Genomic DNA, 16,332 nt, shown 5'->3' on the forward strand with positions numbered 1-16,332 from the left:
ATTTCTTTCTTCTATAGTATCCACCGGTCTCTTCTTCTCTGCTTGGCACACTTTAGCAAAGTGATTACGCTTGTTACATTTTGAGCATTCTTTTCCAAACGCTGGACATCTTCCATACCAATGTTTGTAGCTACAGTATTTGCACTCGATCTTCTTTTGTTGATTGATATTATCTCTTGACTTGTTTTTCATATCAATTCTGGTCTCCCCTGTATCTCTTCCTTTACTCTTCTTTAGCACTTCTATATTTGCTTCTTGTTTGATTGCCAGGCTTGCCTCTTCTTTATCATCTAAAGTTTTGATATTTTGAACTTGACCAGCTACTGTCACATGTGTTCGACAAATCTGAAGAGCTCTGTTAATATCAATATCAATCGTATTGAGTAGTTTTTCTTGGATCTTCTTGTCTCGTATTCCACTGATGAATGCATCTTTAACTAAACTGCCTCTTAATTCTCTTAATTCACATGTTAGACTTATATTTTTCAAAGCAGTCATATAATGTTCATATGCTTCCCCTTCTTCTTGCCGTCGATTGAACAAGAGATATCGTTGATATGTCACATTTGTTGCTGGTACATAATGTTCATCGAATTTTCTCAGTACTATCTCTAGCTTCTTTTTATCTTCGTCATTTAGTTGAAAAGATTCAAACACTTCCGCAGCATCCTCCCCGCCGAATGTAGTAATATGGCTACTTTTCTACTTTCCGTTGCCTCCTCGTAATAAGCATTGACAAATGTAAGAAACTGTCTCTTGAATTTTCTCCAATTAATTGCCATATCACCAGCCGTGCACAATGATGTTAATTCAACACAACGATCCCATTGTAATCGTTTCCATTATGATTATTTTTTAGGTTAGTTCGTTTTCTTTCTCTTTTCTATGTCTGTTCTTCAATTTACACCGCTGTCACCATGTTATATGAGGGTTTTAATTCACAATCAGGCTGGGAAGGAATACAACTGATAGTTTTATAAAGACTTAAGTATATGGTATATCCTTACACGTACGTATAACCGTCTATTCCGTCTCTTGTTGTGCGTACTCCTTGAGCCTAATCCACAACATTATTAATGACCGTTATATTGAATTTTATTTTTGCTTACTGGTATTTTGCGATTTGACATTGATAAGGACCCGAATTGGGTCGAAACGCAGCGTTTGTCACTTGATTTAAATAAAAGTTTTATTAGGTTATTATACTAATATAACCGTTTTTATTTTCGCATCTTTTACCTTTGCGTTGGTCCCTTAAGCCTTTTATGAAATTTTGTTGATTTATCGTACGGACCTTTACTGTATTTAGTTTAATAAAAATTAAGATTGTGACGACCCCCTCGCGTCATCACTATAAATAAGTACCTTGTATATAGTATTGTTAAATTGTTCCTCAGTTATATATTCTATTCACTCATTGTTCATATTATTTTGTTCATGATTTATACTGTTCCTGAGTTTATAAAATAAAGATGTTAAATGGAACAGTTCCCTGCGTGTGAAGTGAATTCCTGACCCTAACTCGACGCCTCTGGCACCCACCCGCGATTCCGCCTATGGACGTCCCCACCTAGTCTCACTCCCTCCCAGATGCACGCAAGCGTGGGAGATCCTCGAGCAGTATATAAGCCGGCTCGCGCGACAGACCGATACCTATTCCTCTCAGTTTCCGACCCGATCAGAACCTCGGGAAATAACCGAGGTCTCTCATCTTGACCGTTCCCGCCGACGGAGACGGGAGTGACCTCTCCGCTGCCTGGGTTTGCCCGGCATTCGGCCTCCTGACCGTTCCCGCCGACGGAGACGGGTGTGACCTCTCCGCCGCCTGGGTTTGCCCGGCATTCGGCTTTCTGACCGTGCACGCCGACGGAGACGGGTTTGACCTCTCCGCCGCCTGGATTTGCCCGGCACTCGGCCTCCTGACCGTGCACGCCGACGGAGACGGGTTTGACCTCTCTGTCGCCTGGGTTTGCCCGGCACTCGGCTTCCTGACCGTGCACGCCGACGGAGACGGGCTTGACCTCTCCGCCGCTTGGGTTTGCCCGGCACTCGGCCTCCGCGCACCGCCGTACGGTGAACTCCGCGATCGCGACTGACCGCCTAGGCTAAGCTACCTGTAGTCGTCCATAGACTAAGTTAGTAATATAAGTACTTGCGCACCGTCGTAGAATAAGCTCTCGCTATTCGGATAAGTTCTCGTAGGATAAGTTCTCGTAGGATAACCTGTGTAACCCTATCTAGGATAAGTAGTTGCCTAATAAAGACTGGTTTCAAATAAAGAGGACTCGCAAGCTTGACTCTCCTACCTACTCCCGAATCTTAGAACCGGCGAGCCAGTCTGTGGCGATCGGGATAGGCCGTACCGTTACAAGATTAAGATAAGATAATCGAAAAATGTGTATTTTACAAGATATTTTACGGTTTATGTAAAATTAAGAAATGTTTTCAAGCCTCATAACTCAAAAAGTACTTAATGAAAACTAACTTAATTGTAGTGTTTTGGAAAGCTCTCGACATGAGCTACCAGAATATTCAATAAAAAATAGGTAGTTCCATTTAAAAAATTAAAGATGACCTTCGTGACCACGTGACCTTCAAACGACTTTTCAAGGTCAAACCAATGACGCCATCTTATGGCCACCTTCAAGCCATACAACTTTTATCTGAAATATTTCTTTCTAAAGTGCATAGTTTATGAAATATTCGACCGTCCCGGAACTTTTAGTAGGCATTGCATAATTCTGTAAACATAATTATGTATGGATTTTGAACCTGATCCAATCATATATATATTGTAGGAACTTAAATTATATTAACGACTCATTGTAACGGTTTCTGACTCTAGAATATTCTAGAGTGTTTATGTTTGCTAAAGAGATCGACTTTAAGGACGAGCTGACATGACAGCGGCAAAGCAAACACGTGTAATATTATATCTTGAGAATATACAAGAAATAATATACTATAAAAAATAGTAAAAGTACATCCTGAGAATACACAAAAAATAATGTATGTACTAATAAGAGATATTCAAAGTATATCTTGAAAATATGTATACAAGAAATAGCGGTGGGCGGGGTTTACTCACCAACGTAATGCTGAAGCGCCGCGCGTCGCCATCATGTTTTGGAGAGCACCCTATCCGCCACTTTTTCACGTGCCTAGTATCAAATTACAGTGGGACGGCTTTTCTCCCGCGCACTTCTAGTCATCACGCGCATTAGCAGACTTTTTTTAATTAATGACTTTTTAGTTCAGTTTAATAAGATTTATTTATGGTTTTTCTTTGTTACACGATACCGGAAACACCCTGTATACAGATTATCTTTTTGTATATCCGAAGTGTGAAAGTAGATCTCAAATTAAAAAAGAAAGTCCTCTACTGTTTTGCGATCTTCACAATAATTAGTGAGAAATTAATTAAAGAAGATCGGCAATCTGCGTGAAGCGGCGACGAGAGTTGTCAGACTGTGACCTTATACCAGGCGCGCGGTGCAGCAGTAAGGAAGGAATGGTAAGTGCGGAAAGCTTTTCCTGCTATGTTTATTTCAGAATAATTTTTCCAAAATAAAAAATATTTTTTTTATAAATAGTATATGAAAAATTTTAAAAATATGTAAAAATAAAAAACTTACTAGCTTTAAAATTTTATAGTTTAGAATAATTAAACGTAGTTCGCTTCTAGCTGAATGACACGGTATCAAAAATCACATTATGTTAAAAATTTTTACTTAGTATGAAAAAATGTATATATGTATATGAACTTGAATATGTTATCAAAATCTGCAATGTATAAAAGTTATTTAAAAACATACTTTCAAATCATAACTTGAAAGACGAATATCTTGACAAATGACGTATTACATATACAGAAAAAAAAATTCTGTTATTCTTATCTGCTCTATGACACTAAAATATTATTTACTTTTCCCACGACAATCTGTATCATTTTTTAAAAATTTGTATTTCACTTTTATACTATTTTTTCTAAGGAACGGGAAAAAAATAAAAATTATTATTAATAAATAAATTTATTTAAAAAATACATCATTAATCTTCCATCGAATTGCATATTTGTTGAAGAACACGCATTCCATCTTCGAATTTATGATATCTGTATGATGACTTCAATGATAGTCCAATAGCAAATTTTTCCACTAATATTATTTTTCCATCTTCTTCTTCTGTAAAATTCCAGATATTGCGAAAATAGATTGTTTGAAGGAAATTATTAATAAGCATCGAATTGGTCCAAACACACACATAAACCTATAAAAAAATGATAAAATAAATAATAAATGATAAAATTAGATTTTATTAATGTAAATATGAAGAATAATATTTGTAGATATTATATACTTTACATATATTCTTTACATGTATATATTTTTTAAATAAAACAAAAAGTTAATATTTTCCAATTAAAATATCATAATATTTTAAATAAAATATTTTAAATAGTAATCAAAGGATCAATAGAAAAATTGTAGTCGACCAAACTAGCCAAAAAATTAAGTTTATTAATACGACGTTTCGACCATGTGGTTGTGGTCCTTATCAAGTATACACGATGTAATAATAATCAGAAGACAACATTAATGGTGAACATGTAAAACCACGTAATCACGTAATACAAAAAACGTTATTTAATTAAATTCAAATTTGAAAGAAGCTGATGCGTCCATGTGAGACTTCGTCAATAAACCGTTTATTGACGAAGTCTCTTTTATTGACTTAACTTTTATGTACAAAATAATGAGAGGAATCAATTGGTGTAAAGAAAACACATAGTTGTTTCTAAGAAAAAATATGTAATTTGCAATTAACAATTCCATATTTTTTCTTTGAAACAACTATGTGTTTTTTTTACACCAATTGATTTCTCTCATTATTTTGTACATAAAAATAAAAGTATTGAGGCAAGATAATCGAGAAATGAATATTTTACTAGATATTACGGATTATGTAAAATTAAGAAATTACTTCAAGCCTCGTAACTCGAAAAGTATTCAATGAAGAAATACTTTATTATAATGTTTTGGAAAGTTCTCGAGGTAAGCTACAAGAATATGCAATGAAAAATAGGAGGTTCCATTTAAAAAATTCAACCATTGACCTTGCCCTGATCTTGACGACACCACTCAATGTCAAATGGATATTACAGTCAAATACATCGTTTTAATCCTTACAACTTTTGTCTAAAGCATTTTGTTCTAAAATGCATTCTATATAAAATATTCGATTGTATCCAGACTTTTGGTCCACCCTGTATATTACATACTATATGTTATATTAGAAGAAAATTATAATAACCGATAGCATCTATAATAATCTATAATAGTCAATTTTGTTGTATTTATATTACATATTTATATGAATGATTAGAAGCTGCAAATTCTGCTCGGGATATGCTGCCAATCTGCCGTCAGATTACGCGCTCGCAGATCTTGCTCGGTTTTTGCTGACAATCTGCTGTCAGATTCTGTAAACAGGTTTTGCTAGCAAATCGTGAGCCTATTGCAGACATAACGGTCGCCAATCTGCTAGCAAATTGCGCGCATTTTGCTTACCGAGTACTTACATTCATTTTTAAAATTCGTGAACATGATTTCATTGAATGGGATATCAAAGCACAAGTTCTAGCAATGTGCATAAATGAAACATTTTTAACAGCTTCATCATTGAAGTAATTATCCAAATCGTCTATCAAAAGCACAGAAGGTACAGCTGCATAAGTATGCAATTTCACAAGTTGTTCTATAAAAGTTTCATAAGCTGGCAGATATCTGTAAATAAATATTAAAATGATACGTACATGTATATATTAATAATTGTATTGAATATAAAGTATTAAAGTTTTTATATTATTTATTCTCAAAAAAGATACATTATATTAATAAATTTCCTATTATAATTTGTATATACGTGTATGTATATATGTAAAGTTTTCCATTTTAATAGAAACAGTTACGTATCTCTTAAACTTGATAAAAAATATAATTAATATAATTAATATAATATTATAAAATATAATTAATATTATATTATATAATATAATATAATTAATATAATATTATATAAAGAGAAAATTATAATTATTATTTAATTTAATAGAATGAATACGCCGGTGCACGCGGTTCAATCGCATTTTAACTCCGTTAAAGAAAGAAATGAAAAATATATCGATATCGATATTAAAGCGCGCAAGATGTGTATAGAGACAGCGCGATGTCCCGCGCGGTATATAGCTGTCTCGCTCGCACTCTCTCGTTCGAGCGCCGAGCGAGAGAGAGACGGCTATCGGACACCACTAACTCGATATCACGTCTCATAGTGCTTTCTTTCTCGCTCTTATGCCGTGCGCGAAGGACGGATTGGAATGCTCCCCACTAATCTACTCCCACTTTCTCTCCCGCTGCCCGGCTCGCGTACATGCGCGCTTCGCTTGTGTGAGTGTGACATCAGTGAGCGTCAACACAAGCATAGCGGGACACCAGTCCTGCCGGTGCGTGTACATGATACCGAAAATTATGTGAAATTCGTAAAACTTCTTTTGTTTATAACTTTTTAATAAACAACGAGGAACAGCTAAAATCTTTTACATGTTACTTAGGATAGTGACCTTGATAACATATGTCAAGGTAAAGCTCATCGGAGATGAATCCCCTAATATTAACCTTTACCTTTTATCTATATATTTCATCTGTTTATATATATTATTAAATAGTAGCGAATTATAAAAAATATTTCATTTATATTTGTAATAAATATGGAACACTCTGTATAGGAAATATATAAATCTTACATAAATCTCATTAGATCGAGAGTCGCAACTGCTGGATTATTTCTATCATGACAAACAACTGGTCGTTTTGCTAGAGGGCTTGGCGTAATATAAACGACACGATGTCCCTTTTCTGCCCAATATATTGCTGCCTGTATAAAAAAAAACCTATTTTTAAAAAATCGAAAATATCAATATATATAAATATCCAGACAGCACATAAATATCCGAAGGACATCTATAAGAGGATCATTAAGGATATTGAGGATATCCACAAATGAACCGTTTTACATTCTTCGGACATTCAATGGACGTCCGTGGTATATTTGTTTATGAAATTGGTGGACATGTTTTAATTCCTAAATAATAATATAATTTATCCATTTTATATAAATTTTTACGTAAAAATTTCATATAAAAATTTTATTTATAATTTATACTTGCATATTGCATTTTACATTTTAAATAGATAATGAACGGATTATTTTCGTTTATTCGCCGGACATTTACTTGTCCGACTTATAAAATCAATTTAATATCTGAAACCCGCGCATTTAGATCAGAAATTAAATTGAACAGTATATTTTTAATCTTATTTGTTACCTTTTGCAAACTTTATATAATTCTCATAACTAAAACTTAAATACGAGAAAGATAGCGCATCGCACGTCGCGTAGCGGTAAACGAATGAATTATTAACACATCTTCGCGTGCTCGCGCGGAACTTTGATCTCCAAGACCGGACATCTTGTGGACGTCCAAATATTCGCCGTTAACGGATGTCTCAAATCGGATGTACGATGGACGTTCATTTTATGTCCATGGACGTGCGGACGTAAAATGAACATAAAATGAACATAAAATGAATGTCCATAGGATGTCCTGTGCTGTCTGAGTGAAAAAATATATAATAGACTGGTTTAATGTTAAAATATTGATAGTTTCATAATTTATATTAAATTAAAATAATTTAACGCCTATGCTTTTTGTCACTCATTGTTTATTAAAGTTATTAATAAATGGAAATTCATGTAAAGTAAGTTTTAAATGTAGATTGTTACATACAGAATAAAAAAAACTTAATATATTGAACACACTCTGACGCAAACTCTGTCATAGATTCTCCCAAATTAGGTTGAACAAAAAAACAGAAAGATTGGGAAGCTAGAGAAACTTCCCACTAGATGAAAAGCATCCCATCTCCTGTAAAATAGTAAATTGCACCTAGTAGTGTCAAACCTCGGATAAAAAAGGCAAATTTTATGGAATAACAACTCGCAAAGACACGAAAGAAAGAAAAATAGAAATCAAACAAATACCTTGACTGCTAGAATATACACATTTTGGAATAATAAAAATTAAGAAGTCCTGATGAAAATAAAAGAAGAAATAAAAGATAATAAACATTTACCTGTTATTTGAAACAAAAAAGCAAAGAAAGCGCTAGATTTCAAGATTATATCCATAATGTAAGAAAATAAGGTGTACCATTCCCGACGATGCGCAGTAATTCAAAATAATGACTGCCCTTTGACCAATTAGAGATTTGCCTCAAATCATGAAATCAACATTTCTATTAGCAATATGGCAGATTAGTTATTAAAGACCGCCGTTATTGTTAAAATACGATATTTTACTTTTTTGAAAGAGAAACAAAGATGAGATTGAAGTATTTGAAGAATCAGAAAGTGAAAAGAAGCGAAAAGAAGGACTCATTTCTTATTTATTTAGTTCAATTTAGGTAAGTAAAATAAAAATTATTTAAATTTAAATTTCTCGGTATAAGAACCAGATGCGAATAACAGTACATCAGGTTCATGGAAAATTAATTTTTCGAAAATAATTAATTATGTACTATTAGCACTTTAATCACTTTAAATAATTAATTACTTTAAAAAAATTAATTTTCGATGAATCGCTAACGCACTATCCGCATCTGACTTTTATTTACCGTGAAATTCAAATTTATATTTCACATATAAAGCCATGATTTTTTAATTATTAAAAATTATTTAAATCAAGTCAACTATGCCAAGCTTTTTTTATGTACAACATATTTTATTTGCAGAAACAATGCCATCGTGTTGCATCAAATACTACACTAATCGCACATATTATACTAATCCAAAAGGTATCCCTCTAAAAATAAACCTTACAAAGGTAAAAAAAATACGCCAAGTATTATATATATATATATATATATATATATATATATATATATATATATATATAATCAATCTGCTTTAATACCGTATTTTCGGTGCAGAAATTCCGATCGATTCGAATTACTTTTTGTTTTAATCGGTTTTAATCGACCATTTTCGGTAGAGTTTATTAATGAAATACGAGTTGGCAAAAGATGTTTAATGCAATTCCAAAAGGATTTTATTATGCAATAGATCATTGCTGGAAATGTTTGTACATATACAAGAAAAATACTCGTCTAAAGCATTTGATGTAAAATATATATTAACAAAAAAATTAAATATAATGAAGATTTTTTAGGAAATTTCTTTTTATATACGATACAAGATCTATGGGAAGTGGATATGATCATCCTACACCTATGGAAATACAACAAAAATTGAAATGACATATCTTAAACTCAGAACACGTACTGTCGATGCAAAGAAATAGGAGGAGGATAATAACTGCAAATCATTTATTAATATGATAGATGTACATGGTCCAGATATACATAGTTTCATTAATTTAAAAAATCAAATAAGTGAAGAAGAATACTTATATATATTCCATACTTAAAACAAATAAAAGAACATAATATATAAGAAAAAGTTGCAGAAAGTATTATAAAAAATTTAAATATTTTTTAATTAATAATTTTCATAATTATTTTTTCATAATTTTTCATAGTTATATTTTATAGATATTATAGTAGGCTGGATCTATAAAGCGTTTCCCATGCTGACTAAAGTCGTAATTTTTTAACTTAAAACTTTAAACTCATTTAAAATTTCGAGAATGCGACTTTAAACAGCAATATTAATAGTTGAAATAAATTGTATTATATTAATTATCCACTTTTCTAGTGCTAAATTTAAATAATTACGAACCTGGTCCTGATAAAATAAAATTACTAGAAGATTTAACAGGTTACTTAACAAGAAATATTTTCTGCCTAAAATCGTGCCATAATCAAATCTATCTTACACGTAAAACTGGTAATCTGAGATTTTATTTTCCAATATTTTTTTACAGGATTATTGATAATTTTCGAATGTATGGCATTTTGAATAATCGTAGATATAACTTATCCATTCCATCTTGTACCATTACAACAGACAAAACATTTGACGTTGGAAAGTATTTCGAAGAAAATCTAAAATCTTTAATTCGTAAAGCTATTCATGAATTTAAAGTGAGAAATTCTCCAAAAGATTGTGGAAAATGTTATCAAATTACAGCAAACTGCCTTATCATTACATATCATTTGCTAACGAAAGCGAGTGAAAAAAACAAGTTCAATTTTGCAAATTGATAACTGACATGTTTCAAAAATGAGAAACTCGATAAAAAACAGAATATTTTTATGGATGAAGTTCATTTTTGGTTTAATGGATATGTTTAAAAGCAATTATTAGTTTTGGGGAAAAGTAAGTCTAAATGTGTAAATTGTTATTCCTCTCCTAAAAAACTGATAAATAATATTAAAAAATACACTCGGAACATTTCTATAAACATGTTTGATAATGTGTTTTAAAGTTTCCGATTGTATAATTGTGTGCTAATTCAGATAGACAACACTTTGAAAACGTATATCTTTCTATAATATGTTACTTAAATTATTAAAATACTATATTAACTTTAAATTGTTAAAATATTATATATTTTTTTCATACATATGGTAATAAAACTGACAAGTTTCTTCTATAAAATGGCGTTTCATTTTGTTAGTCTACTCCTTGTGAAGTAATATATACAAGGAATTCCAGCTATCTCGCAACAAAGTAAAATCATAAGTAGATCTCGCTAAATTAAAAAATTCTATATCATTTTACAAGAACTACGTAAAATTTCGAGATATTAATTAAAAAAGATCAGCCAATGCGCGTGGCTAGAAGCGCGTGGCGGCAAAGGCGATCTTCCTATAACATAATGACAGCGCGTGGCGAAGCAATAATTGAAGAGGAGAAGAGCGATGAGTGTGTAGGCGAAGGCTCTTCCCCTCCCCAATCGTCACGCGCCGCCATTATGTTACAGTGAGCGGTCTCACTGCGCCTTCACCGCCACGCACATTGGCCGATCTTCTTTAATTAATTTTTCATTAATTATTGCGAATATCGCAAAATAGTATAAGACCTTTCTTCTTAATTTGAACCAATCTATCTTCACACTTCGGGACTGCGAAACATTTCCTGACACCCTGTATACTTTAATGCAGAGCTCGGCAAGAACTGCACATTTCGGCCGATTTTCAGCTGGCTCCGCCTAGCGCGTCCCCCCTTACCTCGCCGTCCCGCGCAAAGCCTACGAGTCGCTCGGCGCTCAGGAGCGGGCGTATGGCAATAGCTTTCCACGTCACCCATACTATTATCGACGCGTTTTTTTTAAGTGGTATCCCCAGTAGGCCTAATCCACTGATGACTAAAATGACTCTTTAACTAATTACATAAGACGATAAAGTTTATCACGTCTTATGCGATTCGCTACATGCCGTATGCAAATAAATGTTTCTGATCTCTCTTGTAAAAAATCCCGAAAGTCATAAATATTCATCATATCAATTATTATTTATAATTCCGTGCAATTAGTTAAAGGGTCGTTTCATCAGTGGATTAGGTCTACTGAGGATACCACTTCAAAAAAACGCGTCAACAATAGTACCTCATGGGTGACGTGGAAAGCTATTGCCATACGCCCGCTCCTGAGCGCCGAGCGGCTCGTAGGCTTTGCGCGGGACGGCGAGGTAAGGGGGGACGCGCTAGGCGGAGCCAGCTGAAAATCGGCCGAAATGTGCAGTTCTTGCCGAGCTCTGCTTTAATGACTACCTAATTACCTTTCCCCAAATAGGACCTTCCTTTTTAATTTGAGTCAATCTACCTTCACATTTCGAGAACTCGAAGTTTTCATACACTCTATATACAGGGTGTTTCATTTTAATCCGACCACCTAAATTTCTCGGAACCTAAGCAAGATAGAGAAAAATGTTTTAGACAAAAGTTGTATGGTTTCAAAGGGGATATAAGATGGTGTCATTAGTTTGATCTTGAAGAGCCACCTGAAGGACACGCGAAGGTCAGCTCCAACTTTTTAAATGGGACACCCTATATGCTTTTGCATATTCTTGTAGCTCATCTCAAGAGCTTTCCAAAACACTATAATTAAGTTAGTTTTCATTAAATACTTTCCAAGTTATGAGGCTTGAAATCATTTTTTAATTTTACATAAACCGTAAAATATCTTGTATCACCGTAGATTATCTTGCCTCAATACTTTTATTTTTATGTACAAAATAATGAGAGAAATCAATTGGTGTAAAGAAAACTCAGAGTTGTTTCGAAAAAAAATATGTAATTTGCAATTAACAATTACATATTTTTTCTTAAAAATAACTATGTCTTTTCTTTACACCAATTGATTCCTCTCATTATTTTGTACATAAAAGTATTAAGGTAAAATAATCGAAAAATGAATATTTTACAAGATATTTTACGATTTATGTAAAATTAAAAAATGATTTCAAGCCTCATAACTTGGAAAGTACTTAATGAAAACTAACTTAATTATAGTGTTTTGGAAAGCTCTTGAGATGAGCTACAAGAATATGCAAAAGCATATAGGGTGTCCCATTTAAAAAGTTGGAGCTGACCTTCGCGTGTCCTTCAAGATCAAACTAATGACACCATCTTATGTCCCCCTTGAAACCATACAACTTTTGTCTAAAACATTTTTCTCTATCTTGCTTAGGTTCCGAGAAATTTAGGTGGTCGGATTAAAATGAAACACCCTGTATATGAACAGGGTGTGAACATGTACGCAAAATTGAAAGTTGAAGAACCAAAGAAATATTCTAGTATATGATTATCATATTATAGATTGATTACCAATTTTATTCAAACTGTTGGCACTCGAAAGCTTGTACCTACATTGTATCAGAAAAGTGCTATTAGATTTTTCATTTGTAGTTTCAGTTCCTGAGATATTTTAATCGAAAGTTTATTTACCATAAAATTTCGGCTAAGCTACGATATATTGAAAACAATACTCTCAATGATCAAATCCAGTTCTTTTACATATTTGACATTGCGATGCTATCGTGTCACTTGATAAATTATATTATTAAAGTAATTATAATTATGAAAAAAATATAATTATATATATAAAAAATATAATTATATATATTTTTATATTATAAAATTATGCAAATATTTCAATGCTCTCTCATCATTACAAATTCCCCCCATTTATATGTTATATACATATCTTTTACACACACACACATTTGAATGTTAAACTTTTTATTTATTTCTAAAATAAGCAAATGAATAAGCTTCTAAAGTTATATGTATATTTACATTATTTGATATGTTAATAAAAACATACATATTATATCATAAGTTTTTTTTAAATATTTTTTATAACTATACTTTAATATAATTGATTTTTTGCAATTTTATATTTTTTTTTATGTATTTAAAAACATTATTTTAGAAGGCTATTTATACAGAGAATCTATAGCGAATTTTTTATAAAAATAAACATCTACACAGGATGTCCCATTTTAAAAGTTCCACCCTCATAACTTTTAATTTTGATTGTAGAAAAAAATGTTTCAGACAAAAGTTATATGGCTATTTTTAAGAAAAAATATGTAATTAGCAATTAACAATTATATATTTTTTCTTCGAAGCAACTATGTGTTTTTTTTCTTACACCAATTGATTCCTCTCATTATTTTGTACATAAAAGTATTAAGGTAAGATAATCGAAAAATGAATATTTTATTAGATATATTTCGGTTTATGTAAAATTAAGGAATGATTTCAAGCTTCATAACTCGGAAGGTACTTAATGAAAACTAACTTAATTATAGTGTTTTGGAAAGCTCTCGAGATGAACTATAAGAACATGCAAAAGCATATAGTGTATCCCATTTAAAAAGTTGGATGTAACCTTTACATGATTTTTAGGTGACTCTTCCATGTCAAATTAATGACACCATCTTATGTCCCCCTTCAAGCCATATAACTTGTCTGAAACATTTTTTTCTACAATCAAAATTAAAAGTTATGAGGGTAGAACTTTTAAAATGGGACACCCTTTATAAAAGAATAAAAATCTGTTATTTATGTACATACCTCAAACATAAAAGAATTGCTCAGTATTTTTGAACCACACAATAATGTTGTCTTGACATTTTTCGAGAACATTATTTTATATAATCACCTAAAATATAAATTTCTTTCTCAATATATATATATATATATATATATATATATATTGAGAATAAAACATTTCAATAACTGTCGAGGATATTAAAAATTTACTTTAGAGGAAAGAGTGTCCTATTGGACATAATTGTCAAAAATTATTTAAGGAATAATAAACAGTCAAAATTCTATGCTGATGATTTTTCGCAGTTCTAATGATAGTTCTTGACAGTTCTATAAGAGTTCCATATCTTAAAGACACTTTTCACATAGAATTCCGACTATTTATTATTCCTTAAATAATTTTTGACAATTATGTCTAATAGGGTACTCTTTCCTCTGAAGTATATTTTTCCTCTAAAGTAAATTAATATCCTCGACAGTTATTGAAATGTTTTATTCGCATATATACATAATACATGTTTTTATATAAAAACATCGAAAGATTTGAAAAATAAAATCGTCGCCCGATAATATAAAAAGAATTATTACATGTTAAAAATATCTCTTATAAAAATTAGAAAATTTGTTATATTAATGAAATAACGATATAAATACATGCTGCAATAAAAAAGTTCATGAAATTTGAATAAAAATAAACATTTCCAAGCATTTACTATTTATTGTTTATTGAATTTGTATTAAGTTTATCACCTAATTTTAATGCCATGGATTTCTATGATTATATAATTTCACATAGGTTTAAAACTTTTATGGAAAAAATGACATTCAAATGCTACAATTTTACAAATGTACAATTCTATATAGGTATACCTTTCCATATAAAGCAAAGTCTACTCATATCGACCAGTGCTTTCAGTATGTGATGAGATCTAACATTTATATTATATATCATCTTAATATTTATATAATTCCATATGGACTGCATCTTTTTGTATACTTTAGAAGTTTATTCTTGTATATATTTGAATTTAATATTATATTGAAAGTTGCAAATCCATATGGAATTATATATATATTTTATTTTATCATGCATTGAAAGCATTGATCAATATAAATCTTGTTTCATGTGGAAAGTTACAAACATATCATATAATTGAAATTGTATAAATATAAACCTCATCATATATTTAAAGCAAAGTTGAATGAATTTTGATTTATATTGACAGTCCCAAATCTATATAAGATTCTAGATGATCTAGAATTTAGATATGATTATAGACTTCATTGCATTTTATTGTATGTCACTTTGCATGGAATGTTATAAACTTGTGAAATTATACAATTATGGATTTCATTGCATTAAAATCACCATGATATGAACTTTACTAAATAATAAATAAACAAACAGTAAATAATAAACACATGGAAGTATTTATTTTCATTCAAATTTCATATAGCTTTTCATTACAGCATATCGCCAGTATTTCATTGTTTAGACAAATTTCCTTACTCTTACAAGGAGCATTTTTTACACTTAATGACTGTTTTTATATTGTCAAGTAATGATTATTTTTCAAATTTTTTTTATGCAAAAATGTATCGATTCAATATATTTTTATTAAAATTTAAATAGAGCAGATCAAATTAAGTATAAGTATTTACCAAAACTATGATTCTATTTGAGAAAATAAAAAGTCCTTTTTTTCTTCAATCTTCTAAGGAATCTAACAACTTACTTGTCATATAAAAAATTTTAGCTAATGTAACATCAAAGAAATAAATTTTACATTCAATAATTTCATTTAAAAAAATTATAAATTTATATAATTATAAATGTATATAATTTTTATGACAGCATACTTTTATATTTTTATGTTTGATATAAATTATTTATCTAAAATTTTTAAATCATTGAATTTTTTTCACAGTATTAAGCAATTTTACAAACCTTGTTATTCACACAAGATGTTTTTCATATAAAAAGATGTATTTTGAGGAAGTGCACTTCCCTCAAAAATTCAGATAAATAAATTTATTTTCTTAGATTTTGATCTTAATTAAAATAAAATATCATAATATGTTGTTTTGTATATAAAGGCTGCGGTCGGGAAGATGTTCTGGATGCTTTGAAACATCATTTTATCTTTGTTCTACATTCCATGAAAATAAAGATAGAATGATGTTTCAAAGCATCCAGATCGTCTTCCCAACCGCAGCCTACAATGCCTATGTTCCAAAATTCACTGCCAGCGC

General features: G+C 31.0%; 1 protein-coding gene across 5 annotated transcripts; it reads right to left on the minus strand.

Annotated features, from left to right (window-relative positions):
• Positions 1-4,035: 4,035 nt before the first annotated feature.
• On the minus strand, positions 4,036-16,272 carry LOC105250133. 5 transcript variants are annotated; one of them, XM_025414570.1, is made up of 5 exons: positions 16,028-16,272; positions 14,104-14,191; positions 6,806-6,936; positions 5,582-5,786; positions 4,036-4,269 (listed from the first exon to the last, which is right to left on the minus strand). In XM_025414570.1, exons 2-5 carry the CDS (start codon positions 14,173-14,175, stop codon positions 4,051-4,053), a joined length of 627 nt encoding a protein of 208 aa, XP_025270355.1. In that variant the 5' UTR covers positions 14,176-14,191; positions 16,028-16,272; the 3' UTR covers positions 4,036-4,050. The 5 variants fall into 5 exon arrangements, with proteins under 5 accessions (XP_025270355.1, XP_025270358.1, XP_025270357.1 ...); XM_025414573.1 differs by lacking the exon at positions 16,028-16,272 and adding an exon at positions 13,925-13,998; XM_025414572.1 differs by lacking the exon at positions 16,028-16,272 and adding an exon at positions 13,919-13,998.
• Positions 16,273-16,332: the final 60 nt, after the last annotated feature.

Source organism: Camponotus floridanus, unplaced genomic scaffold (assembly GCF_003227725.1).
Source record: "Camponotus floridanus strain SB8 unplaced genomic scaffold, Cflo_v7.5 scaffold83, whole genome shotgun sequence".
Classification (NCBI taxonomy): Eukaryota; Metazoa; Arthropoda; class Insecta; order Hymenoptera; family Formicidae; genus Camponotus; species Camponotus floridanus.

Coding starts and splice junctions, on each gene's coding strand:
- LOC105250133 (XM_025414570.1), bottom strand. CDS start 14,175: ATGTTCTCGAAAAATGTCAAGACAACATTATTGTGTGGTTCAAAAATA. Junction 5,787..6,805: donor CTCGATCTAATGAGATTTAT/GTAAGATTTATA, acceptor ATTTATTTACAG/ATATCTGCCAGCTTATGAAA. Junction 4,270..5,581: donor CACGAATTTTAAAAATGAAT/GTAAGTACTCGG, acceptor ATTTTTTTATAG/GTTTATGTGTGTGTTTGGAC.